This window comes from Suillus clintonianus (assembly GCF_016758775.1).
Source record: "Suillus clintonianus strain FC179 chromosome Unknown DEU56scaffold_100, whole genome shotgun sequence".
Taxonomy (NCBI): Eukaryota; Fungi; Basidiomycota; class Agaricomycetes; order Boletales; family Suillaceae; genus Suillus; species Suillus clintonianus.
Genome location: NW_024539324.1, coordinates 58,644 through 73,524, shown reverse-complemented (window position 1 = coordinate 73,524; position 14,881 = coordinate 58,644). Strand labels below are relative to the sequence as shown.

The 14,881-nt window shown below is 49.0% G+C and overlaps 4 protein-coding genes across 4 annotated transcripts; 3 read left to right on the top strand and 1 right to left on the bottom strand.

Moving 5' to 3' along the window:
• The first annotated feature begins 1,864 nt into the window (after positions 1-1,864).
• On the top strand, positions 1,865-2,573 carry DEU56DRAFT_828074 (uncharacterized protein). The gene has a single exon (XM_041354413.1). The coding sequence runs from the start codon at positions 2,065-2,067 to the stop codon at positions 2,497-2,499; it is 435 nt and encodes a 144-aa protein (XP_041203937.1). The 5' UTR covers positions 1,865-2,064; the 3' UTR covers positions 2,500-2,573.
• A 2,473-nt stretch (positions 2,574-5,046) lies between these two features.
• Positions 5,047-8,535, top strand: DEU56DRAFT_828057 (uncharacterized protein). Its single transcript, XM_041354412.1, has 11 exons — positions 5,047-5,290; positions 5,362-5,778; positions 5,919-5,972; positions 6,031-6,257; positions 6,330-6,965; positions 7,016-7,243; positions 7,294-7,440; positions 7,495-7,615; positions 7,675-7,686; positions 7,735-7,830; positions 7,883-8,535. Exons 2-11 carry the CDS (start codon positions 5,367-5,369, stop codon positions 8,149-8,151), a joined length of 2,202 nt encoding a protein of 733 aa, XP_041203936.1. The 5' UTR covers positions 5,047-5,290; positions 5,362-5,366; the 3' UTR covers positions 8,152-8,535.
• A 518-nt stretch (positions 8,536-9,053) lies between these two features.
• Positions 9,054-11,388, top strand: DEU56DRAFT_744768 (NCS1 nucleoside transporter family; the record flags this gene model as incomplete). The annotated part of the gene is given in 15 exon segments (XM_041349103.1): positions 9,054-9,205; positions 9,267-9,279; positions 9,335-9,379; positions 9,430-9,464; positions 9,516-9,705; positions 9,755-9,784; positions 9,837-9,916; positions 9,933-9,937; positions 9,967-10,244; positions 10,295-10,317; positions 10,377-10,706; positions 10,756-10,831; positions 10,884-10,964; positions 11,019-11,147; positions 11,209-11,388. The coding sequence occupies 15 exon segments, from the start codon at positions 9,054-9,056 to the stop codon at positions 11,386-11,388; spliced, it is 1,647 nt and encodes a 548-aa protein (XP_041203935.1).
• Positions 11,389-11,573: 185 nt separating this feature from the next.
• DEU56DRAFT_974283 (uncharacterized protein) lies at positions 11,574-14,027 on the bottom strand (the record flags this gene model as incomplete). Its single annotated transcript, XM_041359542.1, has 9 exons — positions 13,771-14,027; positions 13,623-13,721; positions 13,461-13,570; positions 13,026-13,407; positions 12,429-12,524; positions 12,331-12,390; positions 12,181-12,279; positions 12,017-12,126; positions 11,574-11,963 (listed from the first exon to the last, which is right to left on the bottom strand). The coding sequence occupies exons 1-9, from the start codon at positions 13,955-13,957 to the stop codon at positions 11,574-11,576; spliced, it is 1,533 nt and encodes a 510-aa protein (XP_041203934.1). The 5' UTR covers positions 13,958-14,027.
• Between the last annotated feature and the right edge of the window lie 854 nt (positions 14,028-14,881).

The window sequence follows — 14,881 nt, the reverse complement described above, 5'->3', positions numbered from 1 at the left end:
CGACCTTACCATGGCCAGGCGCCGAGTGGCAAATGCTCCATGATATGATTGTGGCGGCAACTAAAAACAAACCATTCTCCCAGCGTCAGCGCTGACCGACATCACCTGAACTAAGGCGCGACGCTCAATTCCGCACCACACGCATCGTGTGTAGTCAGTGATGGAGAATCAATGGGTTCTAGGTTACTCGGCCAAGTTCGTAAACAGTTCGTAAACCTGTGCAATTGGTATCCCGACGGCAACCAATACCGGTATTAATCTGACTATAAGCGAGTCGTCGTCGATACTGCATGTAACTTGCGAATGGTCGACGACGATGCGTTGATGTCGGCGAACTAATACAGCAAGCGGGGCTTTGAAACCGTGAGGAACGTGCAGTTCATTCTGGAAGAACATATAATTTTGCGCGTTGTGCGCATCGGAGAATGTAAACATTTTGCTATACTGCAAGTCATGTAACGTGTCAGTCGATAATGGGAATACGGTAGACAGGTTTGACTTTGGCTTGATATTAAAACTCCCATCGATGGCGAGGGCTCGGTCGATCCTGATTAGGCCGATGCGGCCGACTCGCATCTGGGGAAAAAGTACCCGCCCCACTTAGGCATCAAAAATTGAGCATGATTTCAATAGGCGCCGGTGGTTCCTACTCTGGCAAATATTTTATTTCTGCTGGTCCTATTAACCGGGGCCTTGCAGATCCAGGGAAGAGCGGTAATATATGGGCCGGGTAGCCAGCCCGGAGGAATAATCGGCAATTGTCTGGCGATGTTCCACTTGCGCACTCTTTTCACCATAGAGCGGGTGATCGCAAATAATACAGCAAGGCCGATCCTTGCTTACGAGACTCCAAGTGAATAATATGATTATTTCTGCCAAAAGCTTGAGGCGAAGCTAGAGCTCAAACGCCGGCCCAAGGGAGCGACAGCATCGCAGCTCTCCCAAGAAATGGGATCCAGAACGAAGTGGGTCAACAAAAAGGCACTGCCAATGCCAATACCCGGAGGATCTGTTACGAGAGCGATCGGGACATCCTGGTAGATGCGCCTTTTGGTTATGAATTGAATGGTCCGTTTCAGTCGAGGTCGGAAGAAACAGCATTGACAGAGCGGGACGTTAATCTGTCAGCGAACGCAGCCACGACAGGGTGAAGTGTAATGCTGGCAGCTCCAGATGAGGGCCACCGGCGGCGCCAACCTGGGCAGGGATCGAAGTCAGGGGCGAGCTTTGGACCCGGGATGCATGTGATTTTTTTGTGCCAGTGCAGCGCAGTAGGCGGACATAAACAAGATGGAGTACTAGTCCAGGACCACTGACCGCGTGAGTTTAGCACCGGACATAATCATCAACCAATGAGCATTTGCTCATTAATGGCTCACACAGGAAGATATCATCCTCTCCGTCTCCCCAGTCCCCGCTCCCGCTGCACCTGAGACGTTGCCGCTGTTGCCCAGTGCCAAAGAGACGCCTCCGAAACCTCAAACACCGTCACGCGGAAGATGAAATTGGTTGTTGGCGTTGATTTAATCACGGGTAAGGTCAGCGCCAAATTCCAATGGCCACGGAAAGATGATGGCAATTATAGCTACAAGCTGTAGAGAGGGATCTTCGGTCTCACGATATAAATTAACGGATATACATAATGTTGACAACTTACTTGGTTATTACGGGCTTGTTTAGTATCTCCTACCTTAGTTTGACAGATAGGCCGATAATCAAGGATGCAATGGTTGGCATACCTTGCACAGCTGAGTGCGCCGCGGCAGAAGTAGTTGAGACGGGAATTTGCGGAAACTCTAGAAAGTTGATCGTGGGATTGATATCTGGATTAGGCAAGCCAGGTCTCCTTTGATCTCGGAGAGAAGTTTAGTAGTTATGCTTACGCCGAAGACCATGGAAAACGCGCAAGGCGCGAGTAGTGTCATTTCCAAGCGACTCCCCCGACGAGGATGGAGATTAGCACTTTGCTAACTTAATCCGCAGAAGATGCAATCGACAAACTCATATCACTGACAACAAACTACAAATACCCCCACCTCCTTCGCTTCATCCCCACCATCAATCATGACTTGGAATCGTCTCCCAACAGAACTTCACTTAGCCGTCGCACGCTTCCTCCCTCCTCAGGACGTTCGTGCCCTTTCACGCACCTCTCTAGCATCCTATAACCTCCACATACCTCAAATCTTTGCCGATATCACTATCACATCTCGTAGCGCTCTGCGATCATTCGTCACTCACGTACCAGCAAGATACGGCGCACTCATAAATCGTCTCACTGTCTGCACAAAACCTGGAGAGAGATCCGTCGTATACCAAGTTGACTGTACAGAAGACCTCGCAACCCTTCTTGCCACTTGCTCGTCCCTGCGCTCCCTTTCCATCTCCCTTGCCGGATCACTCAATGCATCCACAATCACACCTGTGTTTGCTACTCTCACAACCGTCCAAAACTTCGAGATCGGCTGCTGGGGTCAAGAAGAGACTGCACCTGTGTAAGTGATTGCGACGCTGCTTGCACAGCTTTTGTCTGATTGCCCTTGTACACAGCTCTGAGCGTATCGCAGTCTCGCTGGCAGCGTCCTTATCTTCCCTCACTCATCTTACACTGTCTCGCATCACCCGCTCAGCGTTGCATGTCGACAATTGCTCCCCCCCAGGTGTCCCGTTGGTTCTTAACGACCACGACGTCCCTTCGCACCCTATCCTCGGGGAAGACCTTTCCATTCCCAGCCTGTTGAAACTTCCCAACCTCAAGTCACTTGATCTGAGGGACGTGTGGATTGATTGCGATGAAAACATGTGTGTGCAAGGAAAGCTTGCGCAGCTGGAGCATGTATCGCTCTCAGGCAGCATGTACAGAGATAGCGAGCTGGAGAGCAAGGCCTGTTTGGCGTGGCTTCGGAATTGCGGTCCTGTTTTGCGGTCGTTCAAAACAGGAATTCCCCTTGGTGAATTCCAACCATCTAGTTGCCTCGGAAAGGACTGGATGGATGTGGAGGACGATTCTATCACTTCCCCTCTACCCATCCTTGCAGACTTCCACGTGGATGCCGAACGAGTCGCTTTGGATGACCTTATCTCAATGCTCAATGCCTTGGCTGCTTGTGAAATCAAGCGGATCACGATAGTCAACGCAGCGATGTGTGCAGCTCAGGACGCATTCACAAGAGATTGTGCCTCTGACGAATTCGAGGATTGGCAGGATAGCATTGAGCGTTTACTCGCTTCAACCGAGTGGGATTCCCTGAAGAGTGTGGAGTTAAATTTTGGTCAAGGCACTCGAAGGGTCTGGAATTTGTAGGCGGTGTTTTTTTTTGTTGGGCATGTTCTGGATCATCTTTGTCGTTTTTTTCCCCTCGGACTCTGTAAACTTGTAGAACCAACATCTCCCTTCGTACCGATTCAGGCATTTCATTGTACACCTATCGCTCACTTGTTAGATGGCACTGCCTCTTTATACCAACGATACCAGCTCCGCCCAATGGAGCAAAAATACTTACTGGATTACCCACCTCTTCATGGAGCACTATGTCCGAAGACGACCAAACTTAGACTATGCCCTTCCTTTGCCTAGAATGTTCACGATCGTTGAAATGACATCATGATCAAATCTTGGAATGGACCATACGCTATTGCAAAAACTCCATTCTTTCCGCACGTAGCGGATCGGCCCATACAGGACGGGCTCGGAGACCGCGATGGGTCCACAGGGTCTGACCTAGTCTTCATTGAGCAAATAATAACTCATTGAAGGCTAGACCCAACAAGAGCCAGCCGAACACCGACGAGTATGTCCTGACATGGAGGCGACCCGTTCGCTGGCTAGAAATGCACATATATGGATACATGTCACATAGGCGGGCCGATTGTCCACAGCTCTCTACTGCGCTTGGGTTCAGCCACATTCGTATCAAAGCGCCACTCTGCGAATCGGGCGAGTCAGGGGCAAAACAAATTGGACCCGTACTCACGAGTCACGATCGGGTCGATTTATCCGTTCAATTCCAACTTGTGGATGGCTGGGTACGAGAGAGCCGTGAACAGTAAGGTAATAAATCAATTGGGGTGCGCCCTGATCACCGTGATTGGCACTGACTAACCAGGCAGAAATGTGGGATCCGTGTGCATGGATCTTGCGCGGTCAACGGATTGAGTCATTGCAAACTACGTTTTGCGCAGTATAGATTCGGTCAGAGACCTCCGTTTTTTTTCTGACTGACCCCACGGGTGCTTGACTCTGAGGGGGCTCACTGAGTCAGGAGGGCGTTTCTCTCGGACTCATCGAATTTCCGCTGGACGTACATGGAGATTCATTTAATGTGGACATTGGAAGATTCAATCTTGCAAGTATATTCACTAAAAAGACTTGAGAGAAAGAACCCCTCTGGATATATACATAGAGAAGCGCCTACGCATTTTGAAAGTGATCCCATTGTCATCGGACTAACGTTCTAGTACTCAGAAGTGGATGATTTGAAGCGGCGACAGTGATGAAGGGCTGGGCATGCCAGCGCTGGTCATTAACTTAGATGGAGGCAAGTTTTAGCGTTCTGCGAGAAAAATCCTTTATTCAATGACCTGCAAGATGGCTAATCGATATTCCCAGCAGATCAGCTGCACTCGGTTGAATTTAGAACGGATGCACTCACGTCAGAAATGACCTGAATAGCTGGCAATTATTAGAGCTGTCTTCCGGTCAGAGGGGTATATAGTGCACATTTCAGCACCGAAAATATGTGCGAAACATGTACGCTGTGGTTCACTGGCGGTTGTCAAGTTAGAACAATTGTTCTTTTGCATCTGCGACAACGGTAAAGTGAACGAAATTCTGGCATATATCATGTGACACTGCAAAGTTTAGATCAGGGACAAGCAGCGCAAAAAAAGCTCACGCAGTGACCTGACTTGCTCACATTTAAGCGCATCTGGAAAGGCATCACTGCCGCATGGCGGCCTCAGGGTGAAGAGGTCAGAATGCACGTGACCAGTTACGCGACGCGCCCATCATAAGGCATGTTCCCACACGCTTGCATTGGTTTCTTTCAGGTTCTGCTTGTTATTTTCACTTTGGTCGTCATTCAGGACACCATTCGTTTCCATCTCTCTCCTCAACCACGATCATCCACTAGCTGCCTGTGATTTACGTCAAGAAAGGGTTTCGTATCATTAAGGAAAATATCGGACTCCGTCGTTGCAAGGGGCAACATCTTGTTCTGAGCCACCAAAACTTCCGGTATTCCTTCCATTCGTGCATAGCCTCCTTTGTTTCGAGCCTGGACTAACAAAGGTAATGTTCCCAATTACTTTTCTTGTTTCCTCGGTTTCTTACTATTCATTTGGTTACATGGATATCAATAGCCACCATGCACAAACACTCGCTTTCAGTTCCCACTGTCCCCGCCTCCGCTCCCACCTCACCCGCTTGTACTCGTCTGAACAGACAAGAGCGGTTATTTGCGGCACCAGTGACTCCTCAACGCCTAGTCCGTCCTCCAAAGGTTTCGTATCGATCGCCAGTTACCCCCGCAAGCAGCCACTCTACACCATACACGCCATTGAGTCTCCGCTCATTCTCGACTGCATCAAGCTCCACTATCACCACCCCAGGATCAGCTTCTAGCTTAAAACGTTATGATGTATCTCATTCCGCCGAAAATGATGCAATTTTGGCGGACAAGAGTCTCGCGGATATCGCTGAGAATTGGCGTTCACGTGCCAATGAAAACGGCATCAAGGTCTCCAGTGCTGACGACTCCAATTATGGTGATGATGAAGGTGCGCATACATCCGTTAATTGCTTGTATGTGACTCATGTAGCCATATTATCGTTATGACATTTTGGTTGGTATTGCTGTCCTATTCCGCTGCTCCGTGGCAATAAATTTGGAACTCGCTACGCATATATGCGCTTTTAGCCAGCGATTTGACCCATTCTGATATGAATTGTACAGGTTTCGTAACCGAGGAAGGTTTGTCACTGCCATAACATTCTTTCCTTGGAGCTGTCACTGATACTCCCCTATAAAGCACTTTTCCCCCCGCCGTTGCTTGCGATTCATCGGAGGACTCGGACAATCTCCAGTGCAGCACCACCTCGCACACCGCTCTCACCATATGCCCTCAGAACTCCCGCTCGCCGCGCTCTAGGAGTGCTGAATACACCGCCACCAAAACCAACCAACGTTAGCCAGTTGAAATTCAAAGGAAGCTTGACTGATCCCGCGCACACACGACGGCGTCCCTCATTTGGGCAAGTTAGTGGCCCCATCCCTTCTGATCCGTATTCATTGATTAGCTGATAATGGTACACTGCTTTCTATATCTAGATGTCCACCGAACTCTTCGACATCGACGAGAACGCTTTTGAACCCTACCCCCAGTCATTCCCTTCAGCTGAACCTTTTGCTCTGCAAGACCCATTCTACGGTTCCGGTCTTCCGACTATTTCAGAGTGTGTTCAGCAGCATTTCGGCGAGCCGTTTTTCCAGGCGAAGATGCAGTCGAACGCCACCATCAGTTCGTCCACAGCATGCTCTGTTTGTGGTCGCGACGGGGGTCGGTTTGCGATTCTCAAGCCCTGTGAACATCCTCTTTGTTCTGGGTGCCTTACAAGCGCCCTCAACATCGTCGGCGAAAAGGCCATGCAATGTGCCGTTTGCAAGGAATCCGTCGTTGATTTCCAGCTCCAAAGCCGGCCCTTTGATGATAACCCACCCACAACCCAGCACTTTAATTTTCCCTCCGCTTTCACTCCACTAGATGCCAGTTCTTCTCCTTTGCAAAGACGCTCCGCCCGACCCAATAGACCTCTTTTACCCAGTTTTGAGCCCACAGTTTTTGCGCCACACATGGACCAACTCGCTGCCCATTATCAACAGGATTTGTCCCCTCCCAACTTTGCTCCTGCCCCTAAGCAACAAAGAGTCGAGAACGTGGTTCTTCGCGTTGACAATGTGCCTTGGGTGGGTCCATAACTTCCGGCGCCATATGTGGCGTATCTGATTTGTCGCAGGATATCACTCCGCCAGCTATCATGACGTGGCTCAAGCAGCCTGTCGTCCGAGTGCATGTTCTGTTGGATTCGCGGGGTAAAACCCTCAGCCATGCGTTTGTTGAACTGGGAACGGAGGAGTATGCGAGGGCTGCTTTGCGTGGCGTGCAGAACTCTGTTCTTGGTAAAGGCAAGCGGGCAAGGGGGGTTACTGTCACTCGTAGCTCGCAGGAAGAGCTGATGCGTGCTGTATGATGTTCATGATGTGAAACGTTTTTAAATCTGACGATATTTGGCAGCTCTTCCCGACATGGAAAGGCGGTTTCGAGGGCTCTAGGCCATCGCTCGCTGGCTTGAGGAATGATCAGGTCAGGGGGGCGCTCGAGACTGGTATAATGACCGATGCGGAACTCAAGGCTTTGTTGCATCTTGTCCAGTCGCCTGATGTACGTCGTTGTGATCCTACCTTGTTATGTTTGCTCACTGAGGCTTCGTGATAGTCGCACTTTTTGAAGGTTCCCTCTCTTCCCTTCCATTTCCTCATTAGCATCCTATCCAAGTTCCCCGTGGATGTTGATAGTAGGGTGTTCTGGCCCAACAGCCTCAGAGACAACCTCTTTAGTGCGTGTTCTCCATTTCAACGATGCTTTAATCAATCATTTAATGTTCTTTTCATATAGATCTAACTTACTGTGAGTCCTTCGTGTGGCTTGACCAGCTGTGATCTGATGTCCCTGCAGCGGCGTTGAGTGTTCTTATGGCAGGGATGGGCAATGCGATAACAGAAGGATCTCGTTTGTTGGATGAACTTCTTCATGCTGGGGCAACTTGCCAAGGTATTGTTTCGCTGATATTTTTGGAACTGTAACTAAACGCCATCATCCGCAGCCTTTGCGCCACAACAAGCCCAGATGCTTTCCAGCCTAGTGAGACCTCCTGTTGCGCCGTTTGTCCCTTCTCTACCTGGCGGGCACTTCCGCTCTGACAGCGGCGTCTTCATTCGTGACAATGATATCCCCGTTCCTGGTCCATACGCTCCTTTTCACGCTCCTAGCCCTGTTCCCGCTCTCAGCCCCTACAACGACATCGCCCGGGAGTTTGGCGTTGACGAAGATTTGATTCAAAAACTGGCTCAGAGGCTGAATGTGCTGCGGTGATACCCGGATGCCTGCGCACCGCGACTACTTGTTCCGGGACCTTGCTCATAATCCGTGACGTGACTTGATGATGAATGATTCTTTTTCTTGTTCTCCTCGTCTCCCCCTGTCTCTTGATGATCGCCAGCCGATCTCATTTTTCCCGGGTTTTTGCGTATCCTCGATCTTGCCCGCCGCTCTTATCATGTCTAGTTACTCCACACTCGCTATGGAATCTCCTGCATCCTGCATCGCTGTCTTTCTTTGCAACTTTCCAAGTCTCTTTTTGCCCCCTGTACTGCTTACTTGACGTCCCCATCACTGCACTGCTTTGTATCGTAGACTCATGCCGGTAGAGCTACCATTATCAGATATCTGCCCTTATTATTCTTGGGATGGTTAACGTGACCTCGTCCGAAAGGATATAATTTTTACGTGACGACTTTTCCCCATCACGTTACTGCAAAGCCGAGTCAATTGGGCCGCGACCCCGCCAAGCTTGGCTCGTGACCAGCCTGACATATGCTACCACGGATGCTCGAGTGGTGTAGTTACAAAAAATCTCATCATCTCAAATTGACGCAATGCTAGTCAGACTGGACCTGGCTGGTTACGAGTCTAGTCCTACCACCAAACGGGCTGTTGCTTGTGATTAGTGACTTTTTTGACCTCGCCCAAAAACTTTGGTCAATGGAAATCGAAAAACTCTGAGCGCATCCACCTTATCTGTTCCCCACCAGTGGGTGTCACTCTATCATGGATTGTCATCGGGCGGCCTTTCATCAGCCGAACGAAAATACCTCCTCCCTTGTGATGCAAACCGTTCTTTTGTTCTTATCGAGACACAAATATCTCTGAACACGCATGCCAGTGTCCACAGTATATACCTGCTCAGAAATGGGCTGTCTCGGTTGTCAGATACCATGTCGCCCTCAGCTCTTATGACCATTTCTCCCATTCAGTGGTTGAAGCTCTCAGCATGGGAGCTTGAGCTCGAGAGTACAGCGTTTGCGACTGATAATAGATGGAGCAATCATGATATGGACCCTACGCCTCTGCATTTTCGAACGTGGAGGTAAGCGTCACTTTTCTTGCTGTGATCTCCCAACAAGTCTGATCAGTCTGTTCGTACTAAGTGCTTGGAGTTACGTTCGTGACAGCGGCCAGTTTCCGAACAGTTCAGATTAACCCCAATGTCTTCTAGGTATCATACTGGTTTTCCGATGCCAGCAATATCGCTGTCTGGGAGGTGAGTCCGAATAATGATGCGCCAACCTGGTAGGAGCTGACGTCAGACAGGTTGCGAGCTCAATGCTAGCTATTGGTCTTTCTTGGTACGTTTAAAACCTATTGTATTTTGAGCAGGATTGACCCTCTGTATACAGGAGACAGGCCTTGCCTGCCATTGTTGTTGCGTACTGTATAACGGCTGTTCCGATCCTTCTCACCGGGACTATCGGTACCCGTCTGAGGGTTCCATTCTCGGTCCTTAGCAGGTCGTCTTTCGGATTCTGGTTCAGCTACTTCCCTGTTGTTACACGGGGCATAATTGCCATGTCTTGGTTTGGAATTCAGGTAGTGTTTTAAATTCATGCATGGTGCTCCATTTAAGCTAAAAAAACAGACATACAATGGTTCTGAGTGTATCTATCAGGTACGTTACTTGCCGCGGAGGAATAATGTATTTCAACAGCATGATCTTTCAGATGCTGAAGGCCATATGGCCGTCTATTGCCCAAGTCCCGAATCACATACCGGCCTCTTCAAACACCACCAGCGTCGGCAAGTGCTCATTGTTCGAGCACACGTACTTTGCTGATTGAATGATGTGGCCAGGCATGATGTGCTATCTTCTTTACTGGCTCCTCCAATTTCCATTCATGCTACTGTCTCCCCAGAAAATCCGTTATCTCTTCATGGTCAAGGGTGTGATCGTCCCTTTTGCTTGGCTTGCTATGGTCATTTGGGCGTTTATAAAGGTTCCCCCTTCAGTCGGACTATTTGCTCAGCATGCGACAGTGCAAGGATCTGACCTCTCCTGGGCTTGGCTAACAGCACTCAATAGTGCGCTGAGTCTTTATTGTGGCTATGCGGTCAACATAGCAGATTTCACGGTTTGTGACTACACCCCATCCTTCAATACACCACGTTGATATCCAAACAGCGGTATGCCACGCATGAGAGAGCGTTAGTTCATTTCGGTTGGGGTGTACGAATCATTGCTCCTGACTCGAATTAAACCATAGACAATATTCACAAGCTATCATTATTCCAGTTGCATTCACGCTCTGTTCGTTTGCTGGACTGGCCGTGACGAGCGCGGGGATTGTCCTCTATGGTTCGGCGCTGTGGGATCCTCTACGGCTGATCGACCAATGGGACAATCGAGCAGCAGCATTCTTTGCCTCGTTCGCATTTCTTCTGACAACCGTTGGGACCAATATCAGCGCTAATGCCCTTGTGGCTGCCAATGACCTCACAGTCTGCTTTCCGAAATACATCAACATACGACGCGGTCAAGTGATATGTGCATTCGTCGGTGGATGGGCATTCTGTCCTTGGGAAGTTCTAGCAAAGTTTGTTGACTTGATATTTTTTTCTCTTATTTGGTTGATTCATTTGTAGAGCATCTGGGTTCCTGTCATTTCTTAGTGGCTACACCATTTTCATCGGACCATTCGTTGGAATTATGATTGCCGATGTAAGTAATCTAATCTTCATCGGTGCATACTAAACTGAGTGAAGCTCTGTAGTACTGGTTGGTCCATCGGGGTCGAATTGACGTCCCAGCGATGTACCAAGTCGATGGTCGATACCGCTATACTTTTGGAGTGGTAAGTTCATTCCGCTGGCTAGCGTTTGCGAATGTGGCTCAGACTCGTTGATAGAACTGGCGAGCTTTGGCAACACTCGTGATTTGCATCGCACCAGCTATGCCTGGGCTCGTTCACTCTATCAAGCCGTCCGTCAACGTCGGAGGTATCCATAATCTATTTGCCATTGGGTGGATATTTGGAGTGCGTGCACTGGCTACATTTCATCCACGCAACTAACTGTTACTTCCTCCTTTCTTGATAGTTCTGGTCGGCATTCGTCGTTTATTATGTCCTCTCGACGTTGTTCCCGGCTCGGGGCACATTTGTAGAGAAGGCTGTCCTGCCCGACGATGTGATACCGCCTTCGGCCTCCTGTGAGTCTACGGACGAAGATGTGGAGAAATTAGATAAGGGGTATGTGACTCCCGAGACTATGTCTTGAGCCGTCGGGGCATCATAGCTTTGACGAATGGGATGGGGATTACTGGGGCATCATCGCAGTGCACAGCTAGAGCGTGCGAGATAATCCGACAGTCTCAAGGGTATGTAAATTCTAGTTGTTTCAGTACATCTACCACGTGTAAGGACAAAACGGTTGGTTTGAGGTATTCGTACTAATGCCACATATTAAGCTCGGGTGGTAAACATTCCAAAGTTTCCAGTGGCGGATAGGATGCGAGGAAGGGCAGTAGCGACCAATGCACCGAGTGCAAAACCAACCATTAAAGCCGCACTCAGGGTGTTCCTATCCCTCGAAGACAAACGGTGCAACTTCGGTCTTGGACCTTCTTTATCAAAAACGCTGAGACGCGTAACTTTGGAATCAGGTGCCGTGAGCAGGCCAGGAAGGCCATCCACGCTCGAGAGGTTCTGTTGTATCCAGTAGGCTCTAAGGCCCTTCGGATTGATCTCTGTGAAGGCAACAGCGCGGTCGCGTGACTCTCTCATGTCGAGTGATCGGAGGAGTTGAGTGCGATGCGTAACGAAGTCATAGATTGGAACGGCGTATCCACATGACTAGCGGAATTGTCAGACTCAATTACAGAAACTGGGTAGATCAGAGGTACTACCGTTTGACACTGGTATACATCAATGACGATAGCAGCACGAGACCCCGGTTTCCGAGTCTCAGGAGGAATAAGAGATTCATACTCTTGCGTGCCATATTCGTATACAGTGCCTACAATGGTTGTTAGCATGTAAGTGACACATGGGAAATAATCTTGTCTTGTACCTATCCCATATAACCTGAAGATCCTAGGAGGCCCCTCGAAGGAGTGAAATAGAATCGTTATGCGACCGTTCTCTCTGATATGAGATATAGTTTCAACACCTTTTCCCCCACAGTTTGAATAAGATGAAAATCATTCACTGAGACGCTCACCACTTCCAGTCAAATCCTGATACCAAACTCGGCGAGAGTTCACAACATGGAAGCAATCCGCTGTGCCCTTGGGGAGACATTTACATGTCCGTTGGGACCCAGCGGAGCTGAAGCCACCCAGAACATGTGTTGTTTCCTGACCCATTCGATGAGAGATTCAGGTATTTCATCGTAATACTTAGCCATGGGGATTACTTATCTCCAGCTTGGTGCCTGCCGACCCAAGTATAAGTATTACGCTGGTTAGGGTCCTATCGGTGTTTGAAAGAACTTAATTATAACCTCTTGAGGTCACTATCTGGTCATGGGGTGAGTCATTTCAGCCGTGCCGTTGAGTATTACATCAGATGGAAGAAATGTCTGACTTTCTTCTGTAGGTCAGACTAGGGGGGACTAGGTGAGGGTTAACTGGTTAGTCCTCTTACTAGGCATCGCTCCATCAAAACAAATGAGTAGCACGCACATGACTGACGAAAGGTAACTTGATAAACCACTTGTCAACATATGTCTACCATCTCGTGTTACACAAGAACGTGCATACCACTAGACTGGATAATGTTTCAATGATATCAAGGGTACGCGAAGCCAGTTGTTTCAACGCAGCGATATAAAGTGCAATGACGAGTACAATGACATACATTATACCAAACGTAAAGAGCGCTATGCATCAAGCTAAGCTCGGGTGGTGGACATACCAAATTTTGCGGTGGCAGAGAGGATGTAAAGAAGGGCAGTAGCGACCAACGCACCAAGGGCAAAACCAATGGCTAGATCTACACCACTGCTCTGAGCGCTCCCCTCTCTCGAAGACGAACGGTGCAACTTCGGCCTTTGACTTTCCTTGTCAAAATTACCGATAGGCGTTACTTTGGAATCAGATGCCGTGAGCAGACCAGGCAAGCCATCCAAACTTCTGAAGTTATTTTTTGCCCAGTAAGCTTTTATACCCTTCTGATCGATCTCTGGGGAGGACGAGGCGTCCGAGGCGCGGTCGCATGATTCTACCATATCGGCCATTCGGAGGAGTTGGGTGCGATGTGCAACGAACTCATAAATTGGAACAGCAAATCCACATGTCTTAGCAGAACTGTTAGACTGAAAGAGACCGGAATAGATAAGAGATAGGTTACCGTTTGACACTGATATACATCCATGACGATAGCTGCTCGAGAGCCCGGCTTCCGAGTCTCGGGAGGAATAAGAGATTCGTACTCTTGTGTGCCATATTCGTATACAGTTCCTACACTGGGTGTTAGAAGAAGCAAGACAAAGAATCATCGGCTTGCAAGTACCTTTTCCAAACAATCTCAAAATCTTGGGAGGACCCTCGAAGGCATTAAACATGATCGTCATGCGACCATTCTCCCTGATATGGGAAATCGTTTCCACTCCTTGCTCGCACAGTTGACTAGGAAGAAAACTGATCTACGTGACACTCACCGCTCCCAGTCAAATCCTGATACCAAACTCGATGAGAGTTGACGACATGAAAGCAATCCGCTGTGCCCTTTGGGGAGAGATTGACATGTCCGTCAGGACTCAGGGGAGCCGAAGCCACCCAGAACATGTGCTGCTTCTTGATCCATTCGATGAGAAATTCAGGTATCTCATCATAGTACTTGGCCATGTAGATATATCGTGCAACCAACTTGACGCCACAACTTGCAGGCCTAACACCGTCTGGCAAGTACCGCGTCAGGTTGAACTTATAGCAGCATGACCGCGAATCGGAATACCTCTTTATGCGTGAAGTTCTCACGGTCACGCACGCCCTTGTGTCTAGCTCAGATCACTGCTGATTCAACAGACTCGTCGACGGTCGTCAAACGCAGTGGGCAGGGCCACAACCTATGGAGAGAGATAAGTCTAAAGTATTATTCGTGATTGGATATTTCGGGGACGTAATCTGTCCGCCGTACGAGAGGGTGAGTGAATGGAGGATATTTAGCTGATGGCCAACGTGTACCATGCTGCATCTCAATATATAGTTGCGGTTGTCTGTAATGACGAGACTACGATCTTCGGTTTCTAATTTCATAAGACTCACGAAGGGGATGCCACACGAGCAAGGTCCCAAAGAGGGTGGGTGACTAAACCACACATCCGCAATGACCCCACATAATTCACGGGAAGTGCTGGAACCCCTTTCAAGACAGTCCCAATGGTGCACCAATTGAGGACCTGTCACTGGTTAGGTCCTTTGATCGGTCCTCTCCTGAGTCCCGACTCACTGATGAGTGATCCAGGGGGAGCAATAATATGGCCCTGCTGGCCAAGCGACAAGTCAGCTTTATCCTTTATAAGACGATGCTTCACACCCAGACATTTCTAGCTGTGGCGCCTGGTCATTAGTCGAGTAATGGTGATGGTTCCTCTCAGGTGTCACGGAATGCCACGTATGTTGGTGTCCTACTTCGGTGTACGTTCATGGGTTAAAAATGACTTCACACGTATGTTGTTTCGATCACTGAGTTTGGTTAGCATGCGAAGAGTGTCGACGGCGCCAGGAAAGAGGCTAGGAATTGAGTCATGGAATACGTGATGGGCGATG

What these genes read in the sequence shown, in the direction of transcription:
- DEU56DRAFT_828074 (XM_041354413.1), top strand. Translation starts at nt 2,065, where the DNA reads ATGACTTGGAATCGTCTCCCAACAGAACTTCACTTAGCCGTCGCACGC.
- DEU56DRAFT_828057 (XM_041354412.1), top strand. Translation starts at nt 5,367, where the DNA reads ATGCACAAACACTCGCTTTCAGTTCCCACTGTCCCCGCCTCCGCTCCC. An exon ending in CAATTATGGTGATGATGAAG is followed by an intron (nt 5,779 to 5,918) that starts GTGCGCATACAT and finishes ATGCGCTTTTAG; the next exon opens with CCAGCGATTTGACCCATTCT. An exon ending in AGGTTTCGTAACCGAGGAAG is followed by an intron (nt 5,973 to 6,030) that starts GTTTGTCACTGC and finishes TCCCCTATAAAG; the next exon opens with CACTTTTCCCCCCGCCGTTG.